Source organism: Primulina tabacum, chromosome 2, assembly GCF_025594145.1.
Source record: "Primulina tabacum isolate GXHZ01 chromosome 2, ASM2559414v2, whole genome shotgun sequence".
NCBI lineage: Eukaryota > Viridiplantae > Streptophyta > Magnoliopsida > Lamiales > Gesneriaceae > Primulina > Primulina tabacum.
This window is the reverse complement of record NC_134551.1, coordinates 11,054,445-11,074,373: the sequence shown is the minus strand read 5'-3', so window position 1 is coordinate 11,074,373 and position 19,929 is coordinate 11,054,445. Positions and strand designations below refer to the sequence as shown.

The following is a 19,929-nucleotide window of genomic DNA, read 5'->3' as shown; positions in this document are numbered from 1 at the left end:
TGAGATTCAATCAAATTTTCTTTGATTTGAACAAATGATTTATAGAGAGAGATCAGTTCATCTTGCATACATTCCATTTGGCCGAAAATCTTTGTCTTGAAAATTTCAAGATCAACTTGAGTATCAGTGACATTGACCTTAATGTCTTTTATCATAAATTCTGAAGTCTGCCCCAAATCTTCAATATCATCTAATTTAGCTTCCATAGGGATATAATCTGATTTTGGAGAGCTTTCTTTTGATCTTGCGAATCTTTCCCTCATGTCCTAAATGCGAGCAGCCTTAGCTTATTTAGTTTCATTGGGATGAAGAAACAAAGTTTCAAAACTAGAAGAGGGGACAACATTAGTTGCATTCAACACAAAATATGTGTTGGGTTGAGGAACACCAAAATAAACAATCAACGTTTGAATAGGAGTGGTGCTCAAGATGTATTCTTCCATAGCAGTATCAGCAGTCAACACTTCTTCAGAAGCATGAGGAGTAGGAGAAACTGGAACAACCGGCACATCAATCGTCCCCAATGAATCTGCTTCTGAAAAAATTGGAATCTCAAAAAGATGAGTCAAGAAGAGGCGAAGGTGCTGAAACTTGTTCTTCAGTGGCTTTGATCCTGTGAAGGATCATCCATCACATCTTCATCAGTCATCCACTATGAATAAAGCTAGATATATAGTATATTGAAGAGAGGAGAAGGACTACTTAGGTTGAGCATGAGCAGTAACAACAATAGGCGATGGTGCTAGAGTAATGGATGCGGTATCTCTTGGCGGAGACTTTCCACTTTCGTCAACTAACTTGGCTTGAACGGTCTTCTTAGCTTGTACCTTCAAAGCAGCACTGGAGGCAAAATCTACTTTCATTACCAAAATTTTTATCACCAGAGTTGAAATATTTTTGCTTATTTGTTGAATAAATGCAATATCATGATAAGCAATAGTGTCGTGATGATCATATATTTCCTTCTGAAAGTTCCGTTTCCACAGGGTGAATGTGACGAGGGTGAGTGTTGTGTGTATCAGAATGTAGGTGTTGTGCGTAGGTGTTGTAACACCCACGACAACATGCAGCGAAAATTATAGTTTAACACATTAACACACAACTGGAATGACAATAATACGAGATACGAGAGATAAATTATGCACAAGTATAAAATATTTGTGCGGTGCCTCAGGGCAAAATAATTCACTAGAAAAACTTGTAAGTTTACAAAAACCAATACTAGTGAAAGAATAAAACAACTCCCTTATTAAGGCGAGTAACAAATTTCATCCTAAACCTCTAACAAACCGTATAACCAAAATACATAGGATGCATCAACTGAGAAGTGAAAAAGTCTTCAAAAATCAGCGCACTAATCAAAACAGTGATTAGGTGTTGTCTTCAGATGTAGTCAGCACTTCACAGCAACACTTTATCAACGACGCGAGATTGCTTCAATCAGAAAATATTTTCTTCGTACAAATGCATCTCTGTCTCTCCGAAAGTTTTATGCTCTATATCGTCCCCCTCTTTTTGTTTCTTTTCCTTTGAGTCCTATTTAACATAGAAAAATCAATTTCATTAGGAAACAAACTCTTTTTAAAACAAGGATAATATCTTAAAGATATTGTGATATCATATCTTACAGATATTAAGAGTCATATCAAATATAGTCTTATATCACATATTGAATTTATACGAGATCATATCATCAATTTCGATATTATCCTCATGTCTGGAAAGGCAAAATATTAAAGATAAAAAAGGAAAATATATCAAGGAATAAAATTCCTTTCAATCTCCCCCTTTTTGCCTTTCTGGACAAAACAACCCAAAAATGGTTGTACATCTCAGCTCCCCCTGAGTTAGCAAATCAGTGACTCAGCCAACTTTAGTTGACTCCCCCTGAATTCTACCGTTAAGCCTTCCCCTGATGAAAAATACAGTTCACTCAGGTGTTGTATGTTAGATGTTGCAACATTCAGATCATAACACCGAAATAGTTCATTAATCAGGAGGGACAAAGATCAGAGAGAATAAAAAGACAACTAAAATACTAAAACCATCAAGAGAGAAAAAAAACTCAAAATCTCATTATCCTTCATTACTGCCATCATCATCAGCCATTTTTGCTCCACTGGTTCCAGCTGCCAACATCCGGAGCAACATTTGAATGCAGCCAAGGCAGATCGATCTTTTTGTTGCCTTTGAAATAAGCAGGAGAAATCTTCAGAGGATCTTTGACAGGGCAATGATCTTCATCAATATCCTTAATGAAACCTTGAGATTCCAAGATTCCATAAATCAGTGAAGGGTAGGGCAGCTTTGTTTTCTTGAAGTCTCCTTCAGCATATTGCAATGCTGTCCTGAACACCAGATTTCCAAAGTTAAAGGCCCTTTCAGTACCAATAGCAAACAACACCAGGGCCTGAGATCTAGTCACAGTAGTAGAATTGGTTGACGGTGTCCAATTCCAGATTGATGTCTTGTGCAGCACGGAGAAAAAAGAAGTGAGATTAGCAGCACTCAACTTCTTGAGATAATCAGGGAATACTTTGATCAGGCCTCCAGTGAGCACAGAGGTTACAGCATTTATGTCCAGATCCTCTTCAACTTCCTCAATATCCTGAGTGTTGTAGAATGCATTGATCACAGAAGGTGAGAACTTGTAGATACGATCACGAACAAACACTCTCCCATACTTCACCGATTCCTCATCTCCAACACTGCCCAGGAGATTGCAGTAGAATTCTAACACTACACGGCGACAGTAGGGCATAACAGTAGTGACTGTGGATAGCAACCTTCGGTTCTTGAGAAACTCAATCAAATTGTATTTCCCATATGCATTAACATCAATATTTTTCTCCTCAATCAGCTCTCTCTGAACAAACAGCGGCCATAATGCCAAGGCATCCTCAGAATAAAATTTGGGGGAAGAAGACTTACTTAAATCATAGTCAGTCGAGTCAATGTGGCGCTCGGTGTTGTCAACATCCACCTCAATACCGGCAGCAGTAGCAGCAACATCATCAGAAGACTAACTAGCTTCAGAGCCAATATCCTCAGAATCAGCATCACCCTGTTCCTTAGATTCAAAGTCAGATACAGACGATGAAGAGGAAGAAGCTCCAGGTCGGTTTTGCTCAAACTCCTTCATCATTTCTGAATCAGGTTCATCATCCTTAGAAATTTGTTTCTTGGCAGCCTTTTCTTCCTTAAGGTGAGCGAGAAACTCGGCCAGAGATTGTTCATCTTCTAAAGGCTCATCAGGAACTCTTTCTTCTGCAACATTTTGAGTATCTGTGATGGGGTTTTGTTTTTGAATACCAGAAGTAGAACCAGGTTCCTTTGCAGCAACAGTTGGTTTGGGGCGAGCCACCAACTCAAAATCATCATCATTGGAGTCGTCCCCATATGAGAAATCAGGGTCCAGAAGATTTGAGGAGGTAGATGCCCGTGGTTTCTTGGTTAGAACAAAGTCAGGATCGAACCCTGCTTGTCTCTTTGACCTTCGGCGCATAGGAGCAGTGGGAAAAGCTTTATTCAAGACTTCAAAGTCCGGTGGATTCTCGACATTGATCTCGTTCCCAGGTTCACCAGGAGCGATCATTTCCAGCGGAGTTGGTTCTTCTGACACGCCCACAATTTCCATCCCCTCAACATTGGTTTCGGTTGTGGGTGTTGTGTCAGGTGATTTTCCACCCATGCTCGCAGCCATTTCACTCCTAATGTCGTGAGGATCGAAGCCAGCCATCTGCGAAATCAAGAACAAAAGAAGTAGATCGGTTCGAAGGACACAGAAAATCGCGAAGAACAGAGATATTTTAAGGAAAAACAATGAATAGTGAGGGCAGGAGAAATTTTAGAATGTGAGGGAAAATACTAAACAGTAAAGTTATTCTTCGTCCATTCCTAATTATTTAAGCACAACTCTCCAACGGTAACATTCTGTTGAGCCGCAACTTCAGCACCTTTTCAACTCAATTTTTACTCTCACCCAACGGTAACTTTCTGAAACAGTGCCATCATTATTTCAAGAAATCAGGCAGGATAAAACACCACGCCGAATTAACCCCACAAACAGTTAGAAATCAAGAAATTTCAAAATTAAGTCAGTTATGGTTTTCTTCGTATTTCATGAATTAAAAACTGGTAGCCCACTGGTCATGATGAATTCACATAACAGCAGTATGAATGACTTAAATTTATGCCTAAAGTATGATCAAAAATGAAATGCACACGCATGTGATCAAACTGTGATCAGTCTGTACTTAGGTGTTGGCAACACCTCTTGGCAACACTCACAAGTTGGACTCAAACTTTCTTGAACATTTTTAATTCAGACATGGTAGCTCCCACTCTAAAAGAATGGTCTTCATAGGACTCCTCTAGGTAGCTTTTTCCATCAGTATTTTGAATTAGAAGTGGTAGCTCCCACACTAGAAGAACGGTCTTCATTGGACTCCTCTAGATAGCTTTTTCCATTTTCTTCTAAACAACAAAATTTTTTTTTTTATTTTTCACCTTATTGCTCAAGAATTTTCTAAGTCATTTTCTACATTGGACAAGATCATGTGGTACATGAACATCTTCACAGCTTAATGACTTAGATTCAGCACACTCCATACTTTAGAAAATTTTGATAGAAAGTTTGATTCACAACTGAGAGCACACCATTCAGTATCCTTCACTTGTACATGCTTCACACAAAACAAGATGTATGTAATATGTCTAGCATCCTAAAAGTAAAATGCACATGCATGCTGAGTGTTGTCCACAGGTGTTGTAACACCGAGGACAACATCCGTGAGTGATCATTGTGCACACAAGCTGAGAGACTTCCTAAGTTTGGAAAATCTCTCAAAATCCAATGGTTTTGTAAAAATATCAGCTAGTTGGTTCTCAGTTCTAACAAATTCCATTCGAATTGTACCCTTATCAACCAAATCTCGAATAAAATGATGTCTAATGTCTATGTGTTTCGTTCGAGAGTGTTGTACTGGATTTTTTGAAATATCAATTGCACTTGAATTGTCACAGTATACAATTAAGGTGTCACTGTTGAAACCATAGTCTTTAATCATTTGATTCATCCACAAAAGTTGTGAACAACAGCTAGCAGCTGCAACATATTCAGATTCAGCAGTGGACAGAGATACACAATTTTGCTTTTTACTATACCATGACACCAAATTGTTACCTAGATAAAAACATCCTCCAGTGGTACTCTTCCTATCATCTAGATTTTCAGCCCAGTCAGCATCACTAAACCCCACTAGATTTGTGTTTGTTTCTTTGGTGTACCACAAACCTAAGTTAACTGTCCCGGCTATATATCTCAAAATTCTTTTGACAGCTTTTAAATGAGTGACTTTAGGATCAGCCTGGTACCTGGCGCACAAACATACACTAAACATGATGTCGGGACGACTTGCACTTAAGTAAAGAAGACTGCCTATGATTCTGCGATACTGGGTGTTGTCAACACCTGCAGCAACATCGTCTTTGGACAATTTTTCAGTCGATCCCATTGGTGTTTTCATGTGTTTAGTGTTCTCGGTAGAAAATTTCTTCACCAAATTCTTGGCATACTTGGATTGACACAGAAAGATACCATCATGCATTTGTTTAATTTGCAATCCAAGAAAGAAACTTAATTCTCCTACCATGCTCATTTCAAATGTGGTAGACATGCATTTAACAAATTCATCAACATGCTTTTGAGAAGAAGCACCAAAAATGATGTCATCCACATAAATTTGACAGACAAGAATATCATGCTTCGATTTTTGAATAAAAAGGGTTTTATCAACCTCACCTCGTTTGAAGCCTAAGTCAAGCAGATATTCGGTAAGCCTACCATACCATGCTCGTGGAGCTTGTTTAAGTCCATAAAGTGCCTTCTTCAACTTGTAGACATGGTTCGGTGGTTTGGATCTTCGAACCCTTTAGGTTGGCTTACATAAACTTCTTCATTCAAAATGCCGTTCAAAAAGGCACTTTTCACATCCATTTGATATAGTTTTATGTCCATGTGACAAGCGATAGCAAGTAAAAGTCGGACTGACTCAATCAGGGCAATAGGGGCAAATGTCTCATCAAAATCAATTCCTTCAATTTGAGTATACCCTTGAGCAACTAACCTAGCTTTATTTCTCACAACAATCCCAGATTCATCAGTTTTGTTTTTAAAATCCATTTGGTTCCAATAACATTCACATTATCAGGTCTGAGAACCAAATCCCACACATCATTCCTAACAAATTGTTCAAGTTCCTCATGCATCGCATCAACCCAAAATTCATCTTTTAAGGCTTCATTTATATTTTTGGGTTCAATGAGCGAAACAAAACAAGAATGGCTTACTTGAGAGTATACGAAAGTCATGCATACTAGACCCATCATTTTCCGATAATCTACCATCTCCTTTCTTCTAGTTTGCATTCCTCCAAATGCTTCTCCAATGATCTGAGATGATGGATGATTTTTCTGAATCTTACTGGGAATATCAATCCCTTCATTGGTTACAACATCATCATTTTCAGTATATTCTCCTGGTTCATCATTTGATTCTTCCAGTGCTGGTGTTGTCTCAGGTGTTACAACACCGGGTGCAACATCTGTGTTAGGCAGTGTCTCACTTATGTTCAGTAGCCCATCAATATCGTCCTCGATTGTTTTTCCCGTTAGATCTGCAAGATCGTCAAAAACAACGTTAATAGATTCCATAGTCGTTCTTGTTCTGAGATTATACACGCGATATGCACGACTATTGGATGAATAACCAAGAAATAAACACTTGTCACTTTTAGAGTCAAACTTTGCAAGATGGTCTCGGTCATTCAAAACATAACATACACACCCAAAAACATGAAAGTACTTCAGGTTTGGCCTCTTTCCCATGATGATTTCATAGGATGTCATAGTAGAACCACTCCTTAAGTACACACGGTTTGAAATATGACATGTTGTGTTTAAGGACTCGGCCCAAAATCGTTTTGAAATATTCTTTGAACTCAACATGACCCTAGCCATTTCTTGCAGTGTCCTATTCTTCCTTTCGTCTATTCCATTTTGTTGAGGAGTCTTAGGGGCCGAAAATTCATGAGTTATCCCTCTCTTTTCACAGAATGATATAAAGTGTGAGTTTTCAAATTCTTTACCATGATCGGTCCTTATCTTACCAACCCTCAAATCATGTAGATTAGTAATCTTAGCGTGTAATTTCTTAAAAACAGCAAATGTGTCGGATTTTTCTCTAAGAAAACTTACCCATGTAAAGCGAGAGAAATCATCCACACAAACACATGAATACTTCTTACCTCCAAGGCTTTCCACTTCCATTGGACCCATAAGATCCATGTGCAAGAGTTCAAGACACCGTGTTGTTCCAAAGTGTTGCAACACTTGATGGGGAACACGTGTTTGCTTACCCTTTTGACATGCACCACAAACATAAGGAATTCCAGAGGATAAATTAGGCATACCTCTCACAGCATCGTACTTACCAAGGTTCTTTAATGTCTTGAAGTTTGCATGACCCAATTTTTGATGCCACAAGTTTAGTTCACTTACTTTTGAATGATTGCACACAGGGTCCTCTCCAAGACAATTGTCAGCCGACCTTGTACCTGTCAAAATACATGTATCAGTATTATCAAAAACTTCACAATTGTCTTTATCAAACTTAACATGTAAACCATCATCACAAAGTTGACTTATGCTTATTAAGTTTGAGTTAAGTCCTTCGACATAAAGCACATTGTGTAGACTAGGCAGTCCATCAACATTCAAGGTCCCTTTGCCAGCTATTCTTCCTTTAGCACCTCCACCATATGTCACATGACCATTCCTTAGTTCAACATAGTCAGTCAAATAGTCTTTAGAACCTGTCATGTGGCGTGAACAGCCACTGTCAAAGTACCATATTCCTGCAATGTTAGTTTTTAACGAAGTATAAATAACAGAACATTGAATATTATCCTTTGGCACCCAAACCCTTTTTACCGATGGTTTCCTATTGGCAGTGTTACGCCGGATGTTGTACAATACCTGTGGCAACACCTGTTCAGATTCCCATCTTTTGTAGTCATCTCTCAGTTTAAAACAGTAGGGTTTCATATGACCAGGTCTAAAGCAATAGTGGAAGATAAAGTGGCGTTTTCTGGACTTGGACTTCTTTGTAGCTATTTGCCTCTTTGATGAAACACCTTTTTCAGTGTATGTAGCATTCGAGATTTCAACACTTCCTTTGACAAAGATAGTTGGTTTTCTTTCAGTGTTGGAAGACTCTCCAATTTCGAACAGACTGTTCGGATAACCAAGTCCAGCTTTGTCATTTTGTCCAATCATCAAAAGTGAATCAAGTTTGGATGAACTTGAATTCATCTTGGCAAGAATCTGAGTTGCTTCTCCAAGTTCCTCTTTGACTTTGCATAATTCCAAATCTTTCTTGCTTAAGATTACTTCAAGTCGTGAAATTTGTGACTTTAACTCAGCATTCTCTTTGGAGAGAATTGCATTTTCTTTAGTTCTTTTGATCCAGTCTTCATATAATTCTTCGTACATCGTCTGCACACTTTCTAGAGTGACTTCATCATCATCTACCTCTTGAGTTTCAGACTGACTTGCCTCCGCAAGGGTTGTAGATTTAAGACATACTGAATTCGAAGAGGTGTTGCGACCAGGTATTGCAACACCTGTGGCAACACCCAAAGGATTGATTTGCATTGAGCGTTTTTCCTTGATCACAGCAGACAACGATGTGTGATTTTCAGATTCATTTGATCCTTGATCATCATCAGACTCTTCATCACTCAAAGTGACAGCCATGCCTTTGTTTCTCCGAAGTCGATTGGCACACTCATTGGCATAGTGTCCAAATCCAGAACACTCTCTGCATTGTACTGAGTCCAAATTTCTGACATTTGATTGGATTTGCAATTCAGTTTTTGGTCGAAATTGTCCTTTCATAGGAGTAAACTTTTGAGCTTTTGCAGAAGTGGTGATATTGGGCAACACAGATTTTTGTCCAATTTTCTTCTTCTCTCTCATTTTCTTCAAGTAATCACCGAATTTTTTAGTAATTAGAGAGATAGAATCTTCACCTAAATCAGATTCATTCACTTCTTTAGATATTTGAAGGATTTCATCATAAGAGTCAGTTGAAACTTCAAGGGCTATTGTCTTCCCTTTATCCTTCTTTTGTAAATCAAGATTCATCTCAAAAGTTCTGAGGGAACTCATTAATTCATCCAGGTTGATTGTTGAAGTGTCTTTAGATTCTTCAATTGCACAAACTTTGACATTAAATTTCTCAGGTAGAGATCTTAAAACTTTGTTCACCAATCTTTCATTGGACATGGGATCTCCAAGACTGTGAGCTTCATTAGAAAGTTGTCTCAACCGGCTATCATACTCAAGAATAGACTCCTTGTCCTCCATTCTCAGGCTTTCAAATTTTGATGCCACCATCCTTAGCCTAGTTTTACGCACACTCTCGGATCCTTCACAATCTTTCTGAAGTATATCCCAAGCTTCTTTGGCACAAACACAATTGGTGATTAAATTAAACATCCTTGTGTCAACCGACGAGAATATAGCATTGAGAGCCTTGGAATTAAAATTTGACGTTTGCACTTCATCGATTGTCCATGTACTTTCGGGTTTGAGCCGAGTGTCTCCATCAGCATCCTCAATCTTTGGTGGACTCCAACCATCAAGTACACGCTGCCAAGCTCTTTCTTCAATTGATTTAATAAAAACCCTCATCTTTACTTTCCATAATGCATAGTTTGATCCATCCAATACGGGAGGTCTAAAAACAGTGTTTGTTGATGCTTCCATGATCCTTTTCCACCTAGAAAACAAAACAAAACAGGATCTCACTTAGTAGCGTCAAGTGGAGGCTCTGATACCAATTGAAAGTTCCGTTTCCACAGGGTGAATGTGACGAGGGTGAGTGTTGTGTGTATCAGAATGTAGGTGTTGTGCGTAGGTGTTGTAACACCCACGACAACATGCAGCGAAAATTATAGTTTAACACATTAACACACAACTGGAATGACAATAATACGAGATACGAGAGATAAATTATGCACAAGTATAAAATACTTGTGCGGTGCCTCAGGGCAAAATAATTCACTAGAAAAACTTGTAAGTTTACAAAAACCAATACTAGTGAAAGAATAAAACAACTCCCTTAAGGCGAGTAACAAATTTCATCCTAAACCTCTAACAAACCGTATAACCAAAATACATAGGATGCATCAACTGAGAAGTGAAAAAGTCTTCAAAAATCAGCGCACTAATCAAAACAGTGATTAGGTGTTGTCTTCAGATGTAGTCAGCACTTCACAGCAACACTTTATCAACGACGCGAGATTGCTTCAATCAGAAAATATTTTCTTCGTACAAATGCATCTCTGTCTCTCCGAAAGTTTTATGCTCTATATCGTCCCCCTCTTTTTGTTTCTTCTCCTTTGAGTCCTATTTAACATAGAAAAACCAATTTCATTAGGAAACAAACTCTTTTTAAAACAAGGATAATATCTTAAAGATATTGTGATATCATATCTTAAAGATATTAAGAGTCATATCAAATATAGTCTTATATCACATATTGAATTTATACGAGATCATATCATCAATTTCGAGATTATCCTCATGTCTAGAAAAGCAAAATATTAAAGATAAAAAAGGAAAATATATCAAGGAATAAAATTCCTTTCACCTTCAAAGCAGTAAGAGATTCATTGAGCTTAGAAACTCTTATTTTGGCGAAAATTTAGGCTCTCACGGTCATTGAAGTAGCCACAATGTTGGTTCACTCCTGAATGAAGACCTTGACCTCAAGCTTTACTGTCATGCTTAAAGTTTTGTTTTTTCTCGAAAACAGCAAATCGAGTATTTGTGTGCATCCTTTCCCATTTGTGAAAAATTCAATTTTGGATCAACAAAAGCTTTGATTTCTTCCACGTGCAGATCAATCTGAGTCTGTACGGAAGATTTTGGAACTTTAACTTTATCAGATTCTTCAGCAATAGGCCAACGACCATTTTTTATTTTCCCTTTAGAGTAACAGTAGGGAGAAACAACCTTGATCTGGTGGTTTCTAACATAGCGTATTGAATGATAACATCTTTCGGTTTAGGAGAAAATAAAACTTGATAAAATGAACCAACCCTGATGGAAAAATAGAGATAGAATGTGTTAAAATGGGCTAGGCTGGTTGAGATTCAATAGACGTGAATACTTGAATTTTGGTAACAACATCAGTGGGAGATGGAGACACTGATGGGTTAAAGAAAAAATCAGCAATAGAAATAGTCTTCTTCAGAACCTTAATCTTGATAGTTCTAATCTTATTCTTTGTTGATAAAATAATCAGCATAGAGCCTTAGAGGATATATACTAGGAAACACTATGCAAAATCATATTCGTCTTGGTAATATACTCTTGGGCTACACAAATCTCTTTCTTCACAACAATAAGATGAACACCAAAACTTTGGGTCTGAGGGTTAAAACATTTGCATCAACTAAAATTTTTGTCTTGCTCAAGATTTCTTCTTGTTCAAATCTTGATAATAGAAACAAAAACCTCCAAAGCATTAACAATTTACCGACATGAATAATAACAAATCCATTAGAGTGCTTCCGAATCATATCTACCAGAATGTTGAAGATTCATGATGTCTAAAATTCACGTACCTCGGGTTCGGTCTAGTGAGCCAAATACTTCAACATTCTTTTCTATTTGCTGTTATCCGAGCAAAGATGTCTAGATCAAGAGATGACCGACCAGGATATGTCCTGGCTGATTATAACCGAGCTGGATCCTGTGCAGACGAAAAAACGTTAAGGGTAACCAGAAGTGTTTCCAGGTGTATCCCCTCCGATGCTTTAGTCAGTCCGAAGAGCAAACTTAAGAGTAATGATATAATAGTTCATGTGTAAAGAAAAGAGTGAATTAATCAAACCGCAAAAAGTACTTGATATTTATAGAGTTGGAACTGAGTACTTTATATGGTAAGAATTATATTATGACAAGTTATCTTGAATATCATATTTGTAACGATCTTATATTATTTTAGTGATTTATGGATTTGAATGGTATATCGTGACTTCCTAGGGATTCTTTCCTTATCACAAAAGATTTAGTCCAGAATTTTCTATAGATAGGACTTGATTCACCGACATACGTATTTGAGCTCGGGTGGACTATTAGATAATCCCGAACTAAACTGCTTGACAAGCTCTTTATCGAGGCCTTACTCCTGAGATGAGGTGATTAGGTTGGTTATGGTTGGTCGGCGCAGGGTTCTATCACTTCCGAGTCGTTGCTCACGTGATTTGACTAATTCTCCAAATCTTCTTGATTGCTCGGGACCTATTGTGCTCTGTCCTTCCCCGAGCAGTGGGTTGCAAGCTGGACTCCAAGTGGCTTATTGGGCCCTTACTCTTATCTTAATTGGAAATACTAAGGACCCTTTGATTTAGCTAATGGGTTGCACCACCAATCGGGCCGAGTTCCATCGAATCTGGGTCGAGTCAGAATTACGGAGCTATCAATAGTACATCCCTCTTTTGGTCTAAAGGAAGTATGAATTTTAGGCCAAATATTTGATTTGTTTGACCCGAGTCAGAAATTCCTTTAACTTCTATATTTTGTTTCTTTAATGCTAGCATCTAATAGGATTCATCCAACTCGTGGAATCAGAGGGTAATGGGCAGTCGAGATTGAGATCCTTGCAAAGCACAACCTCTATCCGCATCATTTTGTCCTCAACTATCGGATGTGCATGATGATGGTCATAATCTTGTGTTTATTCTGTTTCTCGAGATGATGACTTGGATTTGATTTTTCGTTCGATTAACTTTAATCATGTGGCCCTGACTACTTGCATTTTGCTATTAATAATTGCCATCCTTTTGTCATTTTCACATTTTTTTCACTATCCTGCCGCAACTCAATCAAATTTCCCCTCACTCTCGACCAGACACTTTTGTTCGGAATCCTTGTATCTTTCCTTAGTAAGTTACATGTGTGTACCTAAGATATTTATCCCTGATCTCTGAGTTATTAGTGAGATAGACGAGCTTGTGGACTCATTCGATTTTCCTGACCATGCCTATAGTCCTGATCGAGAGACTCCCCATGAGAAGCACCTTAGGCTGACCAGGGCTCTTGAAGCCGAGCTAACTGGGGTCGGCTTGAAGTGGTACGAGGTGGTCGGGTCCCACTTCGACCATAGTATTGCTTACTCTCTCCGAGAAAAAGTAGGACTACCCGAGGGCTTCGAGTTGGCTATGCCCAGGCCAAGTGACTTAGTACACAATCCCTCATGGGTAACATACCTGCTATTGAGACCAAGTAGATATGGGCTTTAGGTTTCCCGCCCCTAAAGAAATTCAGGGGGTGTGTAAATATTATGGGGTCAGCCGGAACATTAGCCCGAGTTGTTACTCGACCCTCCTCTCTTTATCCGTCCTTTTAAAAATTTTTACTGTATGATTATAATGGGCCTTTTGCTCATATTTGTACATATAAAAAGGCTATGTCCAGGCCGGTTTTATATTAATATGACAACTGTGAAACAATTTTTCGGCAACAATACTTCTTTCCAAAAAGGATGGATGGATCGTTTTTTCTTTGGTTCCCATCCAGAGACGTATCAATATTCTTGTCCCATGACTTTGGAAGATGAAATAACGTCCTGAGATACTTTTCCTTTTGAGCCCGAGCCTCAGCTCCAAAAAATTTCGGCCATCATGTCGGTTAAGTGTTTTCGAACACAGAGCCTAAGGTCATCTCCAACCCAACACCATGTTGGTGTAATACTATCATAGTGTGAATTTTTCTTCTCCAATCCAACACCATTTCCTACTCCATTTTGGTGGTGTGCTACAGTATTGCACCAAATTAATTTGGTGCAATACTGTAGCAACAGCGTAAATCCCTTTTTTTTGTTTTTTTGTTTTTGGTTTTTTTATGTGATTAATTGAACATTGCACGTACCCTCATACGAAATATTTTATAAGCAAAGTATTTCTAATTAAGTCAATATATATATATATATATATATATATATATATATATAATTAGCAATTATTATATTTATTTAATTATTTTATCATATGTATATATGTTTAAAATGAATTTATCCTATCAAAATTAGCAATGATTATCTTATATTATTTTATGCAATTATAATTAATTAATTAATTATGGTGTTTTTTATTTTAATTGTTATTGTAATATATTTTAAACCTAATTATTAATAAATTAATTATATTATCATGTAAATTTGTAACCATTTGTTTTAAAAACTTTATTTATTCAATAATTACATTATTGAATGAAATAAACAAACATAATAAATCACTTTATTATTGAAAATACATTACAATGAATTTCGATATATACATTATTTTAGATATTAATGATATTTTAATTATTGTGTTTAAAAATATTTTGTGAAATAAATTATTTGTTGTGAATAAAATAATAGAGAATATTTTTTTGGTGTAGAGTTTAGAGTTGATGGGTTGGAGATGAGTTTTAGATTTAGTGTAAGAATTACACTATTTTAAAGTTAGTGTAACATTAAGATAGTGTAATGGGTTGGAGATGATACAATGCAACGTGATATTTTGTGTTACTTCGGCTACTATACTCTCTTTTTTCCTTCACTTTTTTGTTTAACAGCCTTATTTCTTGTACAGACGATAGGATGGTGAGCGTGGAGATGATTAAAGCCATGAAGAGGAAGAGTGACAGGCTGGCTGAGCAATCCAAGCAGGGTTCCCCGAATCTCCGGATAATCTGGTCCAGAGAAAGAAGAAAAATGAGGTTGATTTCTTACTGAAGGATTCCTCGGAGCTCGGGAATCCCCCCTGAGGATGTGGAATGGCTCAAGGGCTCTTTGAAGCATAATCGAGCTGATGGAAAGAGGACCGTGGTTGAGGTCGAGGACTCTCCGCCCCACTCCACCTTTTCCCGAGCTCCTGCACCCCTGTTCCGGCCCAAGGACACTCTGCTGCTCGGTTCCTCAGGTTCAATGGCCCTCAAGATTAATCAAAATCTGATATCGGTTACAAACCTAAAGCGGGTTCGGGAACTGTTCGATCAGGAACTGAATGAGCAGATAGCTCTTGGATTCCTCCGTGTGCGACCCATCCTAACTTTTCCGCTTATGATTATTATTATTTTTTTATATTCTTTTTACATTATTGTTTTTTTTTTTTGCACTACCGAGATGTCTTACATCTTGAACTCAACTTCTTCTTTCACTTCATTTACCATTGGTAGGTAGATTTCATCTCTAGATTTTATAGCTCTCCATGTTTGAGAAGCGGAAATGAGTGCTTTTCGTCCCTTGGATTTTCCATGATACATGATTTCTTCTTGGTTTGGGGTTCGGACTTTGACATTTTTACTCCAGCAGTATATGATTGCATGTCTCTTAGATAACCAATTCATCCCTAGGACGACGTCAAAATTTATCAAAGTGAGTTGAATCTTAGTATCACCATGTATGTATCACAATCCACTGGTATATAAAATTTTCCCACACATGAGTCAAGCGTTCTTCGTTCTTTCACATCTTATTCACTAATTGATACATTATCTTCATCATTTGATTTATCCTCAATAGTCGATCTACCAAATTTAGATTGATTCTCATCTTGCCAAGCTCCTCCCTCCTTTTTAGCGACGGTTTTTCAAAAGCCGTCGCTAATATTTGCGGCGGTTTGGATCGGCGACGGTTTTAATTGCACCGTCGCTACTAGTGACGGTTTATTCAAACAGTCGCTAATAGCGACTGTTTTTTGAAAAACCGTCGCTAATAGCGACGGTTGTTTCAAAAACCGTCGTACATCAATGTCTTAGTCCAATCAAGTCCCGTCCATTTACAAGGATGAGACCAAATTTATCCTCTGATCCGCCCCACCTCAATTCTACAAAATTTCTCTCCCAAGTCCCAAGCCCTTTAGCGACAGAATAGAATTGCGGACTCCCGAAGAAATCGAATTGCTCATCGGCAAGGCAACAATCCAGGTAAGAATCGGCTATACATTTTTTATTTTGTTTTTTATAGCTTCTCTGTGTGTTATTTGTGGTTTCTTGATTGTTTGTTGTTGAGTTGTTGAGTGACTATTACATGTTTATTTGGTTAATAATTATTTTATTCTTGTTTAGGATTATAAATTGAACTATTTCAAAATGGAATATCAATCTGCTGCAAAGAAAGGAAAAACATTGATATCCTCTTTTTTTAAGAAGAGATATCGTCAAGCTAGTGAAGATACTTCAATTCCTACGGTCCTTACAATGCAACATCAATCCAGTGAAAGTCTTCTATTTCCCAATATCCAAATTCCTTCATGTTCCTCTCCTAGAGACGATCATCAGTCTTCGTCTACTTTTATTGAACGAGATCCAGGAAAAAGAAAACAGATATATGAATATTATGTTAATGTACGATATGAGATAAGACGTTCATATCTAAATATGGGGCCTTATCAACCAGATATGTTGGAGTATCCAGGTACAAAATTTGGAAGCCAGAATCGTCGTTTTCAGAAAAAAATGGTTTCAGAAATTTTATTGGTTGGAGTATTCGTCTTCAACAAATAAGGCATATTGTTTCTACTGTTTTCTTTTCCTGAATGATGTTAATTCATCTAATATCTCGGCATTGGTCAATGAAGGATTTGACAATTGGAAAAGGGTAAACCAAGGAAAAACATGTGCTTTTCTTGCCCATATTGGTTCTGCAGCTTCTTCACCTCATACTATGTGTGAGAGAAGGGCTGAAAATTTGATGAGGCCCTCACAACATATTGATAAAGTGATGCATGCACAATCTAAAGAGGAAAAAGAGAAAAATCGTCTGCGTTTGAGCACCTCAATTGTAGCTGTTCGTTGGCTAGCACTTCAAGGTTGTGCTTTTAGAGGTAACGATGAATCTCTATCTTCATCTAATCGTGGAAATTTTCTTGAATTGGTGAAGACTTTTGCAAAAATGAATATAGAAATTGATGAAATTGTGCTTGAGAATGCTCCAAAAAATGCCCAATATATCGCTCCAGAAATTCAGAAAGAGATTTTACATATTATGGCCAATAGAGTACGACAGATGGTTCGTGAAGAAGTTGGAGATAAATACTTCTGTATTCTTGTTGATGAAGCTCGAGATATATCTAAACGAGAGCAAATGGCCATTATATTGAGGTTTGTGAACAATCATGTGATTTTGACAGAAATATTTTTTGCCATCAAAAGTGTTAGTGACACTACCTCAATGAATTTGAAAAATGAGATATCAAATGTTCTTGTTCATCATGATCTCCATGTTAAGAAAATCAGAGGCCAAGGATATGATGGTGCTAGCAATATGCATGGAGCGTGGAATGGACTTCAAGCATTATTTCTCAAAGATTGTCCCTATGCATACTATGTCCACTGTTTTGCACATCGTTTACAACTGACATTGGTTTCTGCAGCTAAGGATGTTAGTGTTATTTGGGAATTCTTTTCTCATTTGGACAATATTGTTAATATTGTCACTTCTTCTACTAAGCGCATTGCTGAATTACATACTGCACAGAGAAATGAAATTGAGTATATGTTGTCAATTGGAGAACGTGATTCTGGAAGTGATGCAAACCAGATTGGTAATTTGCAACGAGCAGGAGCTACTCGTTGGAGTTCTCACTATGATTCGGTAAAAAGCTTGATAGGTATGTACACTGCAACTTGCAAAGTTTTTGAAGTTCTCAGTGATTATTCTCCAAATGGAAGAGTTAAGGCTGAAGTTCGGGGGATTTACAGAAATATGGCAAGCTTTGAATTTGTGTTTATTTTGCACTTAATGCATAAAATTATGAGAACAACAGATACTCTTTGTCAAATTCTTCAAAGAAAATCTCAAGACAATTTGACTGCTATCACATTTGTCACTACTACCAAAACTTGCCTTCAAGAATTTAGAGAATGTGGGTGGAATGAATTTCTTCAGGAAGTTAAAGTTTTTTGCTCAAGAAATGAAATTGATGTACCTGACCTTGATTGTCTATATAAGATTGGACGTTCCTGTCGGCAAACTACAATAGAACATCATTACCACTTTGATGTTTTTAATGCAGCAATAGATTTCATTTTGATGGAGTTAAATACTCGGTTCAATGAGTCATCGGTGGAACTTCTTTCTCTTAGTACAGCTTTAGATCTTAAAAATTCATTTGACTCATTTAACAGTGATGATATTTGCAAGCTTGCGAAGAAGTTTTATCCTGGAGATTTCACAGATCAAGAAATTGTTGCTTTGGAGTATGAATTGATACATTATAAACTTGATTAGATGCAGAATTTAAAGGTTTCTACACTTGTTGAGTTGTGTCAGTAATTGACCGAGAGTGGACGGTCAAGTGTTTATGTTATGTTGACTAGATTGATTCATCTTGTTTTGACATTACCTGTGTCTACTGCCACTACTGAGCGGGCTTTTTCAGCAATGAAGCATGTGAAGACGGCACTTCGCAATAAAATGGAGGATGACTTTCTTGCCGATTGTTTGACACTCTATATTGAACGAGATTTAGCTAAACATATTGATGTAAATTCTATTATTGATGAATTTTATGTTTTAAAATCTCGTAGGGCACAACTTCGTTGAACAATATAATGTAATTTTTTTTTAATAATATATAACTTATCATATTGACTTCAAGCCCCCCAACTTTTATTCCTGGATCCGTCCCTGCTCCTATATGCATCTCATTCCCTTAATAACCTTCTTTTATATGTCCTAGTGAGTGGCTTAGGAAACCTTTTGTGATGGGTCACTCTCCAAGCTTCACCAAACTCCCTCCTAGGAGGAAGCACAAATCTAATTCTCGTTTCCTAGTCATTATCAGTCTTCTTGGACTAAAATTTATCATATATTCATGTCTACCCTGTTTAGCATATTTCATGTCAAGTTCTTCTCTTCATGACTTGAAGTAAGATGGATTCTTACTGTCATGGTAATTCCTAGAACTTTGATGAGACGACTTTCCTTGAAACCACTGGTTTTTGTCAATTGATCTTCTCGCGAATTATCGGGTCCTCGGCCCAAAGTCCGCAGACTCGCCAATATTTCTGAAATACTTATGCTGAACAAATCTCTCCATTTAATCATCATTTCTCATAGAACAAATCTCTCCATTTAATCATCATTTCTCATAGTGACTTCAAGCATTTGGTCTTTCTGGATCCAATACTTCTTTATTTCCTTTTTCCCCAAAAAAATATTCTCGAAAGGCCAACAAATCATAGCAATATAGATAAATTCATGATGATACTTACATTAGTTTATGCCTTTCAACTCCTTCTTCTTTGCTGGTGCCCCCAAGATTTTGCACTGGCATTTACTCTCTTGTAGCCATATACGACCCCATTTTCAAACTCTTCAAGTTGTTATCCAGGATTATTCAATACATGTATATGGTTCATGGGTTGATTTGTATTTTCATTCATGTTCTTGTGAACATGTGATTGATTCGTCTCACCAAGCACTTGATCTTTTTTCGCGGTGGTGTGACCTCTTCCTCCTTATTAGGGAGTGTAATTTCAGGGAAGTAAAGAGCACATGACTTTGAACTCCCTGAACCAGTTCTAAATCCTTGGGTTGGTCACTCCCTTGATTCACCTCTTCCGTCCTTGATCAATGGACATAAATTTGTGATACTCAAATTCACAAAGGCTATTGGGAGAAACAAATCTTCATCAGCAACAATCTTTTCAGGGAACTTGAGCATTTGCTTGTTGACTTTTCTTTACAAAATATTTTTAAAAGAAAAAAAAAAACTCAGTGTGATTATTAAATAAATCATGGGACTTATAATGATATTTTCTTTCAACTCTTCCTTAGATGATTGTGCCTTCCGAGCATTTACA

General features: G+C 37.3%; 1 protein-coding gene and 1 long non-coding RNA gene across 2 annotated transcripts; one reads left to right on the top strand and one right to left on the bottom strand.

Annotated features, from left to right (window-relative positions):
- Window positions 1-771: 771 nt before the first annotated feature.
- Window positions 772-15,610, bottom strand: LOC142537390 (uncharacterized). Its single transcript, XR_012818540.1, has 3 exons — window positions 14,632-15,610; window positions 10,718-13,797; window positions 772-962 (listed from the first exon to the last, which is right to left on the bottom strand). It is a non-coding gene; the product is annotated as an uncharacterized LOC142537390 (long non-coding RNA).
- Window positions 15,611-16,500: 890 nt separating this feature from the next.
- Window positions 16,501-17,280, top strand: LOC142537505 (uncharacterized). The gene is made up of 3 exons (XM_075643016.1): window positions 16,501-16,537; window positions 16,701-17,227; window positions 17,275-17,280. The coding sequence occupies exons 1-3, from the start codon at window positions 16,501-16,503 to the stop codon at window positions 17,278-17,280; spliced, it is 570 nt and encodes a 189-aa protein (XP_075499131.1).
- Window positions 17,281-19,929: the final 2,649 nt, after the last annotated feature.